General features: G+C 33.5%; 2 protein-coding genes across 2 annotated transcripts in view; both read right to left on the bottom strand.

Moving 5' to 3' along the window:
* Positions 1–4,342: 4,342 nt before the first annotated feature.
* Positions 4,343–5,014, bottom strand: LOC128204743 (probable serine/threonine-protein kinase clkA). Its single transcript, XM_052906147.1, has one exon. The coding sequence runs from the start codon at positions 5,012–5,014 to the stop codon at positions 4,343–4,345; it is 672 nt and encodes a 223-aa protein (XP_052762107.1).
* Positions 5,015–6,150: 1,136 nt separating this feature from the next.
* Positions 6,151–19,002, bottom strand: part of LOC128205973 (zinc finger protein GLI4-like) — a 138,605-nt gene continuing 125,753 nt past the window's right edge. The window contains exon 5 of the mRNA XM_052908074.1: positions 6,151–6,895. Coding sequence (XP_052764034.1) covers positions 6,675–6,895 — 221 coding nt within the window. The 3' untranslated portion in view covers positions 6,151–6,674. The remainder of the gene's footprint in view (positions 6,896–19,002) is intronic.

The following is a 19,002-nucleotide window of genomic DNA, read 5'->3' as shown; positions in this document are numbered from 1 at the left end:
AAGTCGAATGATACCGCGCAAGTACAAGTATTATACTAATAGCTACTAACATAACATGTTATATCATTGGCGGCAAAATGTACATGCTATTTCATGTGTATTTGTTATAATGCGAAATATGCAACGTAAACCAAATACATGCAACATGATCAGAACGTTTCAGATTAAAGTCACAACTTTAATCGAGTATAAATATATAATTATAGTCCTCTTGGCGCTTTTGCGAGAGAAAGTACTCGCAAATGTTCAAAGGGCAGCATAACATGAGTCGTATCAAAGTCACTCTGGACTTTTATTCTTGTTCCATGTCTTCGTCGTTTTCTAACTGAGGAATATCGTAAGTATCCAAGACTTTGTCAAAGAGGAATCTCCGCTTCAGAATGGCGTACTTTAAAGCTTCCTCCGGTTCATAGTTTTCTTCCGCTATGAGCTTATTCGCTGTATTTTTCACAGCTTTATACACCGGATCTTTTTTCATAACAGTGAACCAGCCTAGTTTGCTACCAAAAACGTTCATCATAGCTTTTCGAAAAGTGTTTTTCATGTCTACAAAGACATGTTCCTTAGCTTCACGCTCACTCATATTTGCATCCTCCTCCATTAGTCCATTTACATCAGCCTCGTATTGTGACTGACACTTATCAAACGCTCCCTCAACAATGTCTTGCCAGGGATCAATATCGACAGAGTCCTCAGAGGTAACAGATACGTCCTCGTCTTCGTCGTCGCTGCTATCGGAAACGGTTTCGGGGACAGGTCCAAAAATATCTTCTTGAACACTAGTATCCGACATCGCGTCTTCTTCAGAGTCCACGTCGGAATGAGCAGACTTTTTGTGTCGTAACATATTATCTTGCCTTCCAAAATACTTTAAACAAATATCGCACTGGTGCATTGTTCTCAACGTCTCGAACGATACTGAGGAGGAGTCGGGACAGCATTCAGCTTAATATTTCTCCAATGGTCGTGATGGACTCGAGCTTGCTGGAGTTCTGCCTGGGCTTTCCTTCCTTAGAGGACGCCTCTTTTCTAGATCGTTTGTTGTTCTTCTTACGAAGGCTTTCCAACTTGGCCCCGGGACTTTTGCGATTTCGTCTTACTGGTTTCCGCCATTCGCTGTAACTCCAGATCTATCAATGTCCGGGTAGGCTTTGACTGACGTTCTAGCATACTCTTGGCGATAGCCGTCGTCTGCTCAGCTGGTAAAACCATTCTTATCACCATTTTGGAATAAGGCACCTGATTTGTTTTGCGAACACCCTTTTTAAACTTCCTGTTCGCCGTCTTGTTATTTTTATCGAACAAATCCATTTTTAAATACACGTCTTTACCTCTCGACATCCGCCAGTATTGTGTCACGAGATTTTAGTTTCCAGTCTAAGTTTCAAAAAATGTTCTCATATCTTTAAACGTTTTATCGCAGCATACGCATTTATTAGAATAATACGCGCTAGTATGCCATATTCTTAAATGATGAAAAAGATTTCTCCAAAAGAAGAACACGTAGGCGCATTTGAGACATTGAAATATGCTATTTTCTTGCGCATTTCGTACCATTTTTGCGGACGTTTTCTATCCCTCAAAAGTCCGTCTTATTGTTATGATGAAAAAATGAGGAGGCAATGAGGAGGCAATGAGGAGGTATGAGGAGGAAATGAGGAGGTATGAGGAGGCAATGAGGAGGTATGAGGAGGCGATGAGGAGGCAATGAGGAGGTATGATGGGGTAGTGATGAAACAATGAGGAGGCAATGAGGAGGTATGAGAAGGCAATGTGGAGGTATGAGGAGGCAATGAGGAGGCAATGAGGAGGTATGAGAAGGCAATGTGGAGGGATGAGGAGGCAATGAGATGAGGAGGGATGAGGAGGCAACATAACATCAGATATCGTTACTGTTTTAAAACTAATTCATCTTTGTATGCCCTTTGTGACACGATTAATATCGCGAAATCAAGGAATGTCTCTTAAAATTTATGAGTAATCATAACTTTAAAAGAGTCGCAGTTTTAAAGTTTACATTAGAATAAAAATGAAATTATCGCCTCTTCTTTAAGCCTCAACATGATTGTACTCTGATATTCACTTCAAGCTGCGTCATTCCATCGTGTTATAACATTCAAAAAAGGAAACCGAGAATATCATTACGAAATTATTAAATTAGAATAATTGAATACAAATGAGTATACGCGCGAAAACGAAATCATAAGTATCGTTGACTCATGAAAGCTTATCACGCGAATATCATTCTGAAATATCAAATACTCGATTCGAAATGAGACGTCTGATTAATGTATTATTAGTATTAACTTTAGCCTAAGATACGTTTTAAACAGCCGTATAATTATGTTCCTTTATTATACATAAACCCGGAAATAATACCCTTAGGTTAGTTTAAAACGGCTGTTTAGATTCCACTGTTATACATTGCATTTTCCTTCGTTAAACGGGAAACAATCGCTTATATTTTAACATAAACATTAATTTATAATAACTCGTTGAATACCTTTCAACCGAATCTGTTTTATCAATGAGTAAAGAAACTTAACACTGTTTAATGTTGAAAACCAAGGTAAACGTAACCGCAGAAAGTAGTATGAATAGATAACAAGAAAACTGGGTCAATACACATTTTACAAAGTATGACTAATACTCAAAATACTATCTCATATTCTTAAACCCTTTGCTATTGTATGACTTCGTACGAAAAAAGTATTGCATCATCGCCCTCGTTGCCCCTTAAAATAGTTTCTTCATAGCGCTTAAAACCTCTTTTGCAGTCTTCCTTTTTAGCGGTTACACCCAAAGCCTTCTCGATAGTATGTCAATTGCACACAGCAGATATCGAACGTCATCATTCTGCTCGGCTAGGTTAAACACCGACAAAAGATCTATATCTAACTGCTCACCGATGGGTCACAAAGGACAGGATATAGAAAAGCGTTTTCATTTCAAATACTTTTTAAAGTAGTTCATTTATGTGGGTGTAAACTAGAACGCGGTCATAGATCACCTTATTTCGACTCATATATTCACTGCCACTGTATACATGGTAACAGTTTTAAAAATGACGCAACTTTGTATGCCCTTTGTGACACGATGACATTGTAAAATCAAGGAATGCCTTTGATATTGTTTTTTTTCTAAATAAAATATAATCATAAACCTAAACTTTTGTTTATCTAAACGAATTGGAAAATAGTTGTCTGTGAGAACGTGTTTTAGAAATAACACTGAACATACACTCATGGGTTAAGTACACTTAGTTATAAACATTTTAAGTTTATATTGCGTTAATACATTTAACCGAGTTCATAAGCTATATGATCTAAGATAAGCGACTCTATCGCGCGTAAAGCGAAATCGGAGTATGCAGTTACCTCTCCTGGTATTACGCTCGTCACGTATGACAATATACATCCCCACCTCTAGGGTTAAGGTCGAGGTTAAGGACTCGAGTAAGGGTTAGCTCGACTACGTCACAGGTGGCTTTTAGCCCCCAGGTGACTTTTGGCCCCAAGTGGTTTTTGGCCCCAAGTGGTTTTTGGCCCCAAGTGGTTTTTGGCCCCAGGTGGTTTCTACCCCCCCCCATTCCTACACTACTAATATAACTATTAATCATGATTTGTCGACGATATTTTAACATATTATAAAGCTAAAAACCCACCAGGGTTATACAATTGAATTGGTTGTAAGACTTGTAAGTTTAGTCATACTTAGTTTGGTCTTACTTATAAGTTTGGTCGTACTTGTTAGTTTGGTTGTACTTGATAGTTTGGTCGTACTTGATAGTTTGATTGTACCTGTTCGTTTGGTCGTACTTGATAGTTTGGTCGTACTTGTTAGTTTGATTGTACTTGTTAGTTTGATTGTACTTGTTCGTTTGGTTGTACTTGTTAGTTTGGTTGTACTTGTTCGTTTGATTGTACTTGATAGTTTGGTCGTACTTGTTAGTTTGACTGTACTTGATAGTTTGGTCGTACTTGTAAGTTTGGTTGTACTTGTTAGTTTGGTTGTACTTGTTCGTTTGGTCGTACTTGTTAGTTTGATTGTATTTGTTCGTTTGGTCGTACTTGATAGTTTGGTTGTACTTGTTAGTTTGGTTGTACTTGTTAGTTTGGTTGTACTTGTTAGTTTGGTTGTACTTGTTAGTTTGGTTGTACTTGTTAGTTTGGTAGTACTTGTTCGTTTGGTCGTACTTGTTAGTTTGGTTGTACTTGTTCGTTTGGTTGTACTTGTTCGTTTGGTCGTACTTGTTAGTTTGGTCGTACTTGTTAGTTTGGTTGTATATGTTCGTTTGGTCGTACTCGTACTTGTTAGTTTGGTTGTACTTGTTAGTTTGGTCTTACTTATAAGTTTGATCGTACTTGTTAGTTTGGTTGTACTTGATAGTTTGGTCGTACTTGATAGTTTGATTATACCTGTGCGTTTGGTCGTACTTGATAGTTTGGTCGTACTTGTTAGTTTGATTGTACTTGTTAGTTTGGTCGTACTTGTTCGTTTGGTCGTACTCGTACTTGTTAGTTTGGTCGTACTTGTTCGTTTGGTCGTACTCGTACTTGTTAGTTTGGTCGTACTTGTTAGTTTGGTTGTACTTGTTAGTTTGATTGTACTTGTTCGTTTGGTTGTATTTGTTAGTTTGGTTGTACTTGTTCGTTTGATTGTACTTGATAGTTTGGTCGTACTTGTTAGTTTGATTGTACTTGATAGTTTGGTCGTACTTGTTAGTTTGGTTGTACTTGTTAGTTTGGTCGTACTTGTTCGTTTGGTCGTACTTGTTAGTTTGATTGTACTTGTTCGTTTGGTCGTACTTGATAGTTTGGTTGTACTTGTTCGTTTGGTCGTACTTGTTCGTTTGGTCGTACTTGTTAGTTTGGTTGTACTTGTTAGTTTGGTTGTACTTGTACGTTTGGTCGTACTCGTACTTGTTAGTTTGGTTGTACTTGTTAGTTTGGTTGTACTTGTTCGTTTGGTCGTACTTGTTAGTTTGGTCGTACTTGGTAGTTTGGTCGTACATGTTAGTTTTGTTGTACTTGTTAGTATACAACAGTTAGTTAGTTTATTTTCGGCATTGTATGTTGCTTTGATCTAGGCATTACATATATGGGTATTGTATGTAACATTGATCTAGGCGTTACACATATGGATATGTTACATTGATCTAGGCGTTACATATATATGGGTATTGTATGTTGCATTGATCTAGGCGTTACATATATTTGGGTATTGTATGTTGCATTGATCTAGGCGTTACATATATTTGGGTATTGTATGTTACATTGATCAAGGCGTTACATTTATATGGGTATTGTAAGTTACATTGATCTAGGCGCTACATATATTTGGGTATTGTATGTTACATTGATCTAGGCGTTACATATACCCCTATATCAATGTAACATACAATACCCATATATATATATATATATATATATATATATATATATATATATATATATATATATATATATATATATATATATATATATATATATATATATATATATATATGGGTATTGATATATATATATATATATATATATATATATATATATATATATATATATATATATATATATATATATATATATATATATATATATATATATATATATGGGTATTGTATGTTACATTGATATAGGGGTAACATATATATGGGCATTGTATGTTACATTGATCTAGGCGTTATATATATGGGCATTGTATGTTACATTGATCTAGGTGCTTCATATATATGGGTATTGTATCTTACACTGATCTAGGTGTTACATATATGGGCATTGTATGTTACATTGATCTAGGCGTTACATATATTTGGGCATTATATGTTACATTGATCTGTGCCCTACATATATGGGTATTGTATGTTACATTGATCTATGCGTTACATATATGGGTATTGTATGTTGCATTGATCTAGGCGTTACGTATATTTGGGCACTGTATGTTACATTGATCTAGGCGTTACATATATATAGGTGTTGTATGTAACATTGATCTAGGCGTTACATATATAGACATTGTTTGTTGCATTGATCTAGGCGTTACGTATATATGGGCAATCTGTAAAAAATCTCTTTAAAACAAAAATAAATAATTTATTGAAAACGTTGTAATCATATTTTAAACCAAACAAAGACACGTTATCAAAATGATACTCGTATTTTAAATCTATACATACATATGTATAATAAACCTATTAAAGTACTAGAATGATGAACTGACTAAATAATGCATTTATGGCATATTTTTTATTCTGGTAACAAGATTGTAACTGTGTATTTAGTAGCTGAAAACGCACTATTAAATGACTGGTGGGACCTTTAAAATTACAGTGATCAACAGTCGTCTCTTAAGGTAGGAATATCGTATTTTCTGTACTTTTCTTTCAAATTTAACTCAGTATCCTTCATAAGAAACATTGGCTTCGATATATATTTATCCTTTTCGGTAAATTCGAACAATTGCATTCATTGTTATTCTGCTTACTTGAGATAAGAGTGCATCTTTAAGATACATGTATTTTTTGAAAAAAAAAAGTTTGTGAGATTGGGACAGGGTACTTTTTATGATACATCTGTTTGCAAATTCCTTAAGAACTTTCAGAACTAACACTTCAAGAAAGCTGTGATCTGTCTCGTGTGCTCCCATGCGGTCCGGCCGCTTTTTCCTCACTGTCATATGTTGTTATCGTTGATTCTTAGTACCATATGCTTGAGCATGTGCGTTTTCAAGCTTCCTTTCTGGATAAAATCTCTTCCACAAATGTTACACTTGAAGGGTCGTTCTCCTGTATGATTCCTGGCGTGCATAATAAGGGCAGCGCCAGACTGGAAACGTTTGCCACATGTGGAACACTCCGGCAGTTTAACACGGGATGTCCCAGATTGACGCACCCCTGTAAAACGTAAACATTATTGTACTCACTTATTATGAAACACATTTAAAAAAAAGATAAAACGACTCCTTTAAGCTCGCTTGAGTAATTCTATGTAAACAAACTGTTTGTTGTTGGCATTTTAAGCTTTGACGGCGAAAACTTGGCCAGCTCTTAAGTCTGGGCCCGTCCTAAGTGGGCATATCAGCCGTCCAAACTACAGAACAAATTGCACATTTAGCTCACACCAACGGCGAAGGAAAACATTCGGTATTAATTAAATGTGTTCAATACAGACAATACGAAGATGGATTTTATTGCTACTGCAGAATTTCAAATAATATGTAAACAAAAGTAAAACAGTAGCGAACTATGTTGACCATATGTAGCTTGAAATGCACATACACAATAGTACATGTATATCAATGCGCAAAGACCGCCCTCGGTCAAACTGAGTACTGAAGTACGTGCCAATAACACAAAATGACTTACAGTGGGCTAATAGTTTGCAAAAAAACAAATCATTAAGATTTGAACATCGCGTTATCAAGTATTAAATTCCCAACGAGATAAAGTTAATATTAATGGTCCTGGCATGATGGACACGGAACAAGCCTGTCTGTAACTAAGTCTCTTTCTTTGACTAGACCAAGGAAAATATCATATATTTATGTTTGGTTTATTTAATACTAGTATAAGAAATAGTCCCAGATGTGTCTGTAAGCAGTACAACTCGTTTTTGAAACGTAACAGCTCGCTCAAAATTTACATTTGTTCAATCTATCTCTGATTTTAAGTCTAAACTGTACAATAACAAAAATTCTGAACTGAAGGAATTATTCATTTTCTAAAAAGATAGATATGCTAAATTTTGTCTGTGAAAAATTGCTTCTTACTAAGATACAGTCTTGATATGTTCACACTATATCGACTGGGTATAGTATTTTTGTGGATTGGGTATATAGGGGATATTATGATAGGACGCTTTTCTGGTGACCTTGTATCACGTCGGTGTGTAAACACGTATCCGTCGAGACCGCAGGTTGAGACGGATACATGTTTACTCACCGAACGAGACGTGATGCAGGTCACCAGAAAAGCGTTTTATCGTAATATTCCATTTATAATACTAGTATACCTGCATATTTAATTATTCCTATCTATTTTTCGGTTTATATTTTATTTAAATTTACCGCCATCTGTCAAATGCGCGTATGAATTCGAATGTGTTACGTAGTTTTGTGTAAGGAAATTAAGGGAGGCTACTACAGCGAAAAGAAGTCAAAGGTTACAGAATTCACTTTATTGAGCAAAATAAGAACAAAATATTTTATGTTTTAACAAAATTAACAAATTGGTATAACGAAAACAATTATTAAATGTCATAGCACAAAAAAAAGACAACAAAAAAACGGTACTTATTCAACGAGTATGCACTAATCGTCATTTCCTGTAGACGTAACGCGGCCACTTTTAACAAAGTAAACATTCGTGGGATTTTTTGACAATCATAATATCACGGCCTCGTAAAGTGGTGGAACTGGCGTTTAGAGGCCGTGAATATGCAGAATTGAGGGAAGTTCGTGAGTCAATCGCTATTTCTATCGATGACGCGAATTCGCCTTCTTCTTTGTATTGGCGAGCTGCTTATATTTTATGATAATACACATGGATCATGAATGCAACAATTTATGAACTTCGAAATGGCAAACAACTAGTTCACTGAAGTAACTGTCTAGATAGATATGAAGTGTTCACTGCTTCGTGCTTATCCTCGTGGTTCTTTGAAGAACACGAGAACCATGTTTTTGAATATTTACATGCTTATGGAGCGTGAGTAAAGTTAGATAATTTAATGTATTTAAAAGTTGACAGGTTTAACCAGGGTTTTTTTATCACGCTATTTTTAGCAACGCGAAATTAGTTCCGAGATTACACACGGTACTCGCATGATACGAATCAGAAAACGACAGTATCATGATACGGCGTTTTGTATTTTCACTGTTGGATATGGAATTTGATAGGCATATAATAAAACGTCATTTAACGAAATATATGATTTATTTTAATATCAAGTATTGTATGCCTCAAATGGGTGCAAATGTGTATTACTTTGTTGTTTTAGGCTGTTGGCCACAGGCCTACATACTTTATAACCGCAAATCGAAATAAAGTATCGTCAGACATGACATGTTAAAATAATTATTGCGCCGGGGTTACAAATTAAACTGGGAAGTATGGTGTTATGAGGTTTTAAGTGCAAATTAAAGGACCGCTTTATTTAAATACGTTCATAAGATTGCAATGTGAATTTGAAAGCAAGCCGATTAGTGTTAAATAAATATTGGCGAGGACCCGAGGGGAATAGATAATATTTATCATTTATAATTACGCAGAAAATGGAAATGTGTTGACCAAAAGATGCTGCCTTTCTTCGCGATTTATAAAAAAATCCTACTTAAAAGGGAAATGATAGCAATCCTAACTAATGTTATTGAGCTTGAACCACTTTTCTATTTTAAGGAACAGCGACCTTGACCCCAACGCCGACAAAAGAAATCCCATACAAGCTCTTCACATAAGCTATATCCACACACCAAGTTTCATGACTATTCATCAATCCTTACTAAATTTATTGGGCGGAAACCAGTTTTGTATTGTCAGTATCAGTGACCTTGACCCTTCCACCCTCAAAAGTAACCTCAAGCTCGCTCTTCACATTAACTATAGACATACAAACCAAGTGTATTAACTATCCATCAATTCTTACTTAAGTTATTGATCGGAAACCATTTTAAGCACGACTTTTCGAAGAATAAGGTGGCTTTACTACATGTTTCTCATTAGAGTTTTAGGGACTTTGTTGGACTATCACGCAATGATGTTACATAACTCCATATTATTCTAAATACAAATAATGGCCTCTGATTGACTTAGGAACTTAGGTTATAGTTCAGGACACGTTGTGTCAGGTTAATGTTTAAGGGCAAGTTTATTTCCGTCACGTATTGGTACTTGTAAACTTATTTTACCCTCATTCAAATTATGATAAAAATCGAAAAAAAAATATTCACACCTATTCAGCTGCGTCTTTGGTGTATTGCATCAAAATTCGTTGCATTGTTGCATTTCATAATAAAACAGTTGTATAGGTTTTGAAATGTGAAGTCAATAATCTTAAAAACTAGTCATACCGGAATAATATAGTGTACGATAATACTTGTTGCATAAGTATTCTGGCTGCCATAATTGCACAGGTATAAAAATCACAAATTATCTAAAGAAAAATAAGAAAGTACGATGATCATTAGCATATAAAATTTGTAAATAACTGTTTGTTTTTATTTCTAGATATCTAGACGGTTTATTTTTTATTTTTGACCTCTTAACTTGACCATGAGCAGAGCTGAATGTAACTACGCTCTGCACATCGTCTCAACATGGTGAACATTTGTGGCAAATTATTTCATAAATCTTTCAAGCAGTCCAAGAGATATGGTGCGGACACATAATATATTATTTATTTATCAAAATTTTATTGATCATTAGTTACAAAATTAAAAATATAATCCTAACCATCAACCCTATTTACGTCTTTATTTATTATCTGCATTTTGAACACATTATGCGCTGTTTTGGGCGTCTACAAGGTGGAAGATATTAAGCGTTAATTCTGGATACTAGAAAACGCTTGAGATTAGTTTTAATACTTTGAAAAAGCGCTTGGGGAAATACAAAAAAAAAACAAACATAGATATATATTGGTTTTGTGCCAGCACATTTTTTTTGGATGCGCGGTATTTTTTTGTTTCCTTCCGATTTTTCCTTTTCACTTAATTTCCTTTTCCTAGAATTTAAACTTGCATAGTCGACTTAGCATTTTTATTCATGGTTTTTCCACGCGATACATTCTTCGCAAGCAAACTTTCGTTTCCAGACAAAATTCGGTCCGGGTTACCGCAAAATAGCTGATTTTTGTTTAACCTCTTATTTGTCGGGAATAATTTGCAGTTCACACCGTTATTATTCGTTTTCCGGTATTAATTTTTAATTTACTTTCAGTTTTCGTAACATTAAACCATTCACGTACACAAGAGTGATGATGATATGTGTACGTTATAGATTTATCATTAACGTGTATTTTACATTTCGAAAACTAAAAGTAAACTTAAATTTAATAGTTTTTAGAAGTAAACAAATTAATCGTAATGCAAAAGACACGTTTTACGTGAAAATCAATTTATACTCGATGTATTATCAGTATGGACATACCATGTGGTTTGTGACGTCACATTTGGTTATATATATATTCACCATGTTTGCCTTTAAAACGGATGACTCGAAATGCATATTCTATTCACAGGGTATATACATACCTACAAATGAGACTCTAATATTATAGAAATATGAAATGTTTGTGGTTAGGTATTACGAAAGGCAAAAACTATTTCACGGAGCTGATGCATAGTGGGTTCTTTCCGTCCACTTTTTTCATTTGCGGATTCTATCCGGCATCGATCATGTGGATTCTATCCGTAACTTTAGCAACAAAGGTGAGTATATCCTTGCAATTTTTTGCCTATTTACCGTTATCTTTTAGGGTTTTGCCGTGGCAAATATGTTTATCTTAAAAAATGGCCATATTAATTGTGACTGTGAAAACTGGTAATTAAGAGATGTCGTTTTACGATCGTGTCAAAATAACAAAAACAAGAAGAATTTTCACATGAAAAACGTAGGCGACGAGCAGAAATTGTGTTTTTGTTTCTAGTTTTGAATTTTAACTTATTCTTACATAATATTTACACTTATTTGCAGTATTATCCTAAGAACTATGCTTCAAGATAATCAAAATTCATTGCTTAATCGTGTTTTAAGGAATTACTTTCGTTTGAACACGGCAATTAACGGATTCTAGTCATTATGGTCACCGGATTCTACTGATATAGTCACGTCCCATATTATTGTTTTGGAGTATATAACTACGTTAATGCTGGAGGATTTTATGTGTATTTAGGTTTTGTAGTCTATTGTATACTCTGGTACGTCGACTGAATAAAGGGTTGCTCCTAAATTAGGCCAAAAAAGAAAATCTGTTTTAATGGTAACGGTCTCAAAATAAAAATGAATGGTCGTGACATTGTCTTTAGTTATTTTTTTTCACAGAAATTATTTAAAAATATATGGTTTGGAAAACATTTGTCATAAACTAAAAGACACTCACTGCTCATTTTGTCGCAAATATGGTATGATTTCTATAATTATATACGATGTGGCTGTAATGATATAATCTGCTTTTTCCAGTTATAGGAAACGTTCATAAAAAGAGAAGATAAATTAAAATTATGCAAAGGGTTCAGTAAAAGTGCTTAATTGCACTTAGGGACGAAGTATTGTACTTTACAGAACACGGTCCAGGGAGTATTGCAATATAGAAATTGAACATACCTTGTAAATGGCTTTATATTTGCCGGTGCACACGCGCATGTGCGAGCTTCTAAATAATTCACATAATAACAAGAGCGGTCACAGACAGCTATATCACCCGCCTCATAAGGGCATTTTTTTGTAACAAAAGTCAATCAATGGTAAAGGTAGTTTCTCAGGAACATAAGAAATGCGTAAAATTAAGAAATGGCAATAACTCTTCCTAAAATGGTCGAATCGCGAAAGCCCGACAATATGCGCTGCGTCACTATATAGTCATCAATCTGTGAAAGTTAGGTAGAAATTGCATGAAAAACGTAAGAGGAGTTGCGAAGAAACCAATTTAAAATGTAAAAAAGGGCAATAACTCTTTAAAAAATGGCCGAATCGCGAAAGCCCGACAATATGCGCTGCGTCACTATATAGTCATCAATCTGTGAAAGTTTGGTAGAAATCGCATGAAAAACGTAAGAGGAGTTGCGAAGAAACCAATTTTAAATGTAAAATAAACAAAGGGATATAACTCTTTCAAAAATGGTCAAATCGCAAAAGCCAGACACCATGCGCTGCTTCACTTTATGATCATCAATCTGTGAAAGTTTGGTAGAAATCGCATGAAAAACGTAAGAGGAGTTGCGAAGAAACCAATTTTAAATGTAAAATAAGCAAAGGGTAATAACTCTTTCAAAAATAGTCGAATCGGGAAAGCCCGACAATATGCGCTGCTTCCCTTTATGATCATCAATCTGAGAAAGTTTGGTAGAAATCGCATAAAAAAACGTAAGAGGTGTTGCGAAGAAACCAATTTTAAATGTAAAATAAGCATAGGGCAATAACTCTTTCAAAAATGGTCGAATCAGGAAAGCCCGACAATATGCGCTTCTTCACGTTATGATCATCAATCTGTGAAAGTTTTGTAGAAATCGCATGAGAAATGTAAGAGGAGATGCAAAGAAATGAATGTGGGACGGACGGACGCACGGACGCACGCACGCACAGACGCACGGAATCGCGCCTACCATTACTATATCCCCTCGCCTTTTCAAGGCGGGGGATAAAAACTAATTAATTTCTAAATAGAAAGTAATTAAAACTAATCAACAATTTGTTTGTTTTCTTTACTGGCAAAGAATACATTAAGTCATGGAATAGAGGAATACGTCAGATATTATTTATGTTTAACTTCGATATCTTAGAAATGACATGAACAATTAAATGGAAGTACATATAAGTTATTTAGCATGTATTTTCCAAATATTAACGGCCTTGTTGCAACCATCGCCTTTCGAAACCATACAATAATAAAAGTCGTGGCAGGCAACAGCAAATAACTTTAATTCAATTTAAATTGTATATGCAAATAATTCACATAACTATTTACTTTTCATATGTGAATTGGGGAATAGGGTTTTTGCTTAAATACTCATTCTTACAAGACGATCTTATCCCATATCTCGAGAGTAACAAGTAATAAGTATATATTGTGTTTCTATGTAATTTAAATGTCTACGAGTGCCTTAACCTATAATGATCCCTGTGTTTGCTCGTACCATGGGTCATTATCGCCGCCAGTTTATTAACATATAAGAAATTATTAAGTTGCATATTAAGGCATGATAAAAATGTTTGTTTTCGGTTTGCAGACCTACCCTCAAAAGTTTGCCCGATCCTAAAATTGTAACAGCATAATGCACGTGGCCAGTGTAGCAGTTAAAGGGAATTGTGAAATACCTGTTATGAAATTATATATTACAGGAATTGATTTCATGATGTCAATCAAATTTTTCTTTCAGGACTTCGAAAGCGAGCTGAGTTATTTTGGATTTGAATTGAGCAATGTGTGAAACGGAAATGAAGTCGAGGTTGCAAGGACAAGTGAAGGATAGAAACTGGTGCGAGTGACAAAATATATCTGTTTTCCAAAGTACTATACAGCTGCACATAGTAGATAGAGTCCGGAGCTACACCGAACCGTCAAAAGGTGACTTTATTCATGCTTTTTATCCCAAAGAATATATATCTAAAAGCAGGAAATTAAATAATACCTCCTTCGATACCTTCTTTGAAAAGACAAACGTAATTATCAGGATGTAAATAATTGATAGCATATAAATATTAAGGTTTCTTTTGCATATTTTTTTCTTTCTTGTCTTTTTGGAATTGCCAGTTCATGACAACCCGGTTATTTTTTTTAATAAGACAAACATTACATACAATATATATAAATGAATATATATAAGTGGAACAATATCATTTATCATTTAATAAATGAGGTAATGGTAAAAAAAATTGAAAATGTCTTACATATATATTGTAATGTCATTAACAAAAGCGTTCAAAAAATGTTTAGAAATGCTTTTACTGTTCACGTGAGTTTGAAGAACTTTCAACTCATTATATAAATGGTACATAATATGTATCGGTTTTGATCTCCTTTCACAAATAAAGTAGGTCTTATAGATGCATTAGGCAATCTGATTTAAAACAATGTTTACAATATTATACTCTTTTTGGTCAATTTTGTTACCTATTACTATTTTAAATTCTTAATTTCTTTCTGTATTCCACATCTTTTGAAAATCTCATGTATAGCATTCCAAAAAGTTTTCAAAAAAATGACATTTAATAAAGAAGTGTTCGTAGTCTTCTACTTCATTACAATAAATAAATACATAAAGGGCAACCCTTCAACTTCCACGTAAATAAATTTAAATTCGTTGCTACAAGATTATGCAATAACTTTATTTTAAATTGTTTGACTTTATTATCCACAATGGACTTATGAACAATATAGTAGCAAGAGTTCCAGCAAATATGCGCTTGCAACCGTCGATCCCAATAACCGTGAATGTAAGACTTTTCAAAAAAATGCTTTATATATATTTGATAAATTTGCTTATTCGTCATAAGGATTATTTTGGAAAGTAATTAGTAATTTTGGATTGAAGTTTGTTTTTGTAGATATATCCGATGTAAGAGTTTCTTTCCAACTGTTAGGAATTCTTTGTTTTAAAATATTTACTTCTGCAATCCAATTTTGTTTATTTTTGAACTTATTAAGAATACAATTAGCGTCTAAGTTGCCCGAATTCGATAGAATATCGTTTATGTAAAGTATGTTGGAATCAATCCAGTTCTTAAATAGAAGACTTTGATTTTTTTTTTTTTTAGGAATTTATCACCCCATATTATTTCTTTTCTAATATTGGAGTAACTTTGGGGTGTTTTCGTTTGATTAACTGGAAGTTGTTTAAACTGAATCCATATTAATAACAAATGCTTATAGAACAAAGTGATTTTGTTAGTTTCAATAGTTATAGATTTAATGGAGTCTAAATGCATATAAAATATAAGGAAACTCTTTCCAAATTAGTCTAATATTACTGGTGGTATAATTTTCCAATTTGCATCAACTGTATTAGTCAGATTAATCACCCATTTTAATGTCATTGTTCTAGAATAATATTTAAAATCTGGCATCTCTAAACCACCTTCAAGTCTGTTCCCCATAACTGTTTTACTCTTGATGTCATCTTTTTTCCACTCCAAAGAATTCGAAAACCATGGAGTTTATAGTCTTTATGATTGGATCAGGCGTTACTATATTTTGAGCAAGATATACAAGTTTTGGAGAAAGTAAAGATTTTATAACAGTTATTTTGCCATAGACAGTTAGATTTCGTTTACTCCAATTATTTATCAATTGTTAACATTTATCTTTTTTTTCATTCCAGCTTAAATTTATACATTCATGTTTACCATTTCCAAAATATACTCCAAGTGATTAACGTATCTTGACGTCAATTTTATGTTATTCATAATATTATTTATATTATTTTTTGATTTGCCAATCCAAAGGCCTTGGGTTCTTTCCCTATTTAATTTCAGTCCAGAATAATTTCCAAACTGATCGATTACATCAAGAACAATTGGTATTTCATTGTGATTCTTAAAAAAACAGTTGCATCATCAGCGAGTTGAGTAACTATAAGATGTTTCCCTTGCACTTTTATACCTTCATATTTTTCACAGTTTCTTAACTGTGTTGATAAAACTTCAGCTACTATAATAAAAAGCACAGCTGAAAGGGGATAACCTTGCCGTACACAACGTTGTAATCTAAATGAGTTTGTGATCCATCAACTGTTTGCAATTTTTGACGTTATGTTACAATACAGCGTTTTCACCGAATTAAGAAAGGAAGGTTTAATCCATATGTATTCAAAATTTTGAACAGGAAAGGCCACTCACTGTATCAAAAGTTTTTTTAAATCTAAAAATAGAATAGCACCGTCTAAATCAGTTAAATCCGTATAATCAATTATATCATCTATTTTCCTAATGTTAAAACATATATTTCTATTTTTTATGTATCCTTTTTGGTTTTGACTTATGATGCTTGGTAAAACAGATTGAAGTCGTTTTGCTCATACCTTTGCTGCTAACTTCTAACCAATATTTAAGAGAGAATTAGGTCGCCAGTTTTCAAGATTTTCTGGGACTCCTTTTTTATATAGTAGCGAAAATAAAATTTATTTTTTAGTAAACGATCATTCACCTTTTTCATAACTCTCGTTTAAAGCTGAAATAACTAGGTCACCAATGAAATGCCAAAACGTTTGATAAAACTCTACCGTAAGACCATCGAGTCCAGGACTTTTGTTAAGTTTCATATCATTAATTGCTCTTGTAGCTTCTTCATAAGAATTTTCTCCCTTATAATTATCGGCTAATTTAGAATCCAATGTAAAATCTAATTCGATATCATTCATATACTGGTTATAATGTTCGTCGTTTTTAAAGTTTGATGTGTATGAATTCTTGTAAAATTCGACTTCTGCATTTAGTATATCTTGAGTTATAAGTATTCTGGCCCCATCTATCTTGAGTGAATTAATGACTTTCTTACTTTGATGTGATTTTTCAAGATTTAAAAAATATTTTGAATTAGTTTCTCCTTTTTCAATAAAATCTACCTTTGACCGTATCTGTGCGCCTATGGCTTTATTTTTATATATTTATTTTATTTCTCCTTCAATTCGAATAATACTTGTGGAAATTTCAACGTCCGGTGATTGTCATTCGATTCATATAGTATTTAAAGTTTTTTTTTTTAATTCATTAAGCCGGTTATGGCGAGTTCGCGATTGTTGTGTCGAAAATTCAACTGTTCGATTTCTAATTTCTATTTTGCAAATTTCCCAATTTATCTGAGGTTTAATATCTTGTTGAATGATTGTATCTAAAAGAATGCTGATAATAGTTTTGTACTCATTATTTTCAAGGAGAGAATTATTAGATTTCCAATACCCCGGACCTCGTTTATTAGGTATTTTAATTTTCTAAAACTTTCTGTTACTAACGGTTTAAGAAAAATGCATAAAACATCATTAAATACAAATATCTGCGATCTATGTTTTTGTCAGCAGTCTTATTTAACTTGTTTCCATGGATTTTCGCAAAAATTGGGTCGTTCAAAGACAAAAAATAAAAAATAAACGTTCGATCTGTGAGAGTGCAGCTTTAAGATATTTATTATTTATTTTAATTGTATGATTTTTACACTTTGGTCCTTTTTAGTGTTTGATGAAGCTTTAATGTTTCATTGCTATTTAAAGTTATTTATAGACATCTGATCTCTTAGCTTTCAGCGGATATCAATGCAGATTTCTTTTCTCTTTTAAATGCACTTCTCGGAAAAAATGAATTTAAAAATGTATTTTGGCCCTTTTTGAACATTTTTTAATTAGTATAAAATCGATGACCCTGAAAGGTAAAATGCCTTTGTATTCAACTGTGTGCTATTACTTTTATTGCCCCTCCTGCTGCGCTATCTCAACAGGGAAGGACTTATCCATCGGCAAGTTAAATGGCTTTTGTCATTAAGGTAATACAATTACATATATTTCATAACTATTTCACTCTTTTGTTCGATCTGAAAATAGTTTTTGGTTAAAGCTTGACATCATTTTTTCATTATCATTGTTGAATTCAAATAACGATTCTCGATGTGAGACAGTTATATAAATAATGTATTTTTATCATGTGTTATTGTTTATTTGAGTTTAATGAGTTAAATTGTACGGAAGTTTATTGTTTATATCTGGGACGAATATCAAAATCCAACTTCTAGTTTATATATAGTTTTTGAATTGAAAGTTTTCTTTTTAAATTTTAAAGTTTCAGGTTCTATTTGCACTATTGGTGATATATATCGATATCACATCGTTTGCTATGAAACATTATGAATAATTGTCTATTAAAGGTAAAAGCCCAAAAATATATTGGATATATGCATCGAGTCAAAATGTTCTTTAGCAATGCTTACATAGCAAAATTCTAATCCTGTTTACACGTGTGTGTGTTTTTGCACTCAACACAACATGTTTATGTTTAACTGCAAAATATTTATTTTGATATGGCAAAAAAGTGTTACATCAAATGGGGTTTGGTCAGCATCTGCGTTAGCTGGTTGAAGGAATTGGTGACGACTGCATTAGGTGTACAAAAGGGGTCAACATGTCATAAAGTCAACATGTTATTGAATTAACAAGGTGCATGTATGTACCTACACATGACTTAAATCCAAAAAGCCATAAGTAATACATCACGGACACATACACGTTCGAACCCTTTCATCTAATTAGTGATTTCGTTGGACACAAGTATGTAAATTCAGTTTTTCAATAGTTACACCATTT

Source organism: Mya arenaria, chromosome 10 (assembly GCF_026914265.1).
Source record: "Mya arenaria isolate MELC-2E11 chromosome 10, ASM2691426v1".
Classification (NCBI taxonomy): Eukaryota; Metazoa; Mollusca; class Bivalvia; order Myida; family Myidae; genus Mya; species Mya arenaria.
The sequence above is the reverse complement of the archived record's forward strand: the minus strand, read 5'-3'. Positions and strand labels throughout refer to the sequence as shown.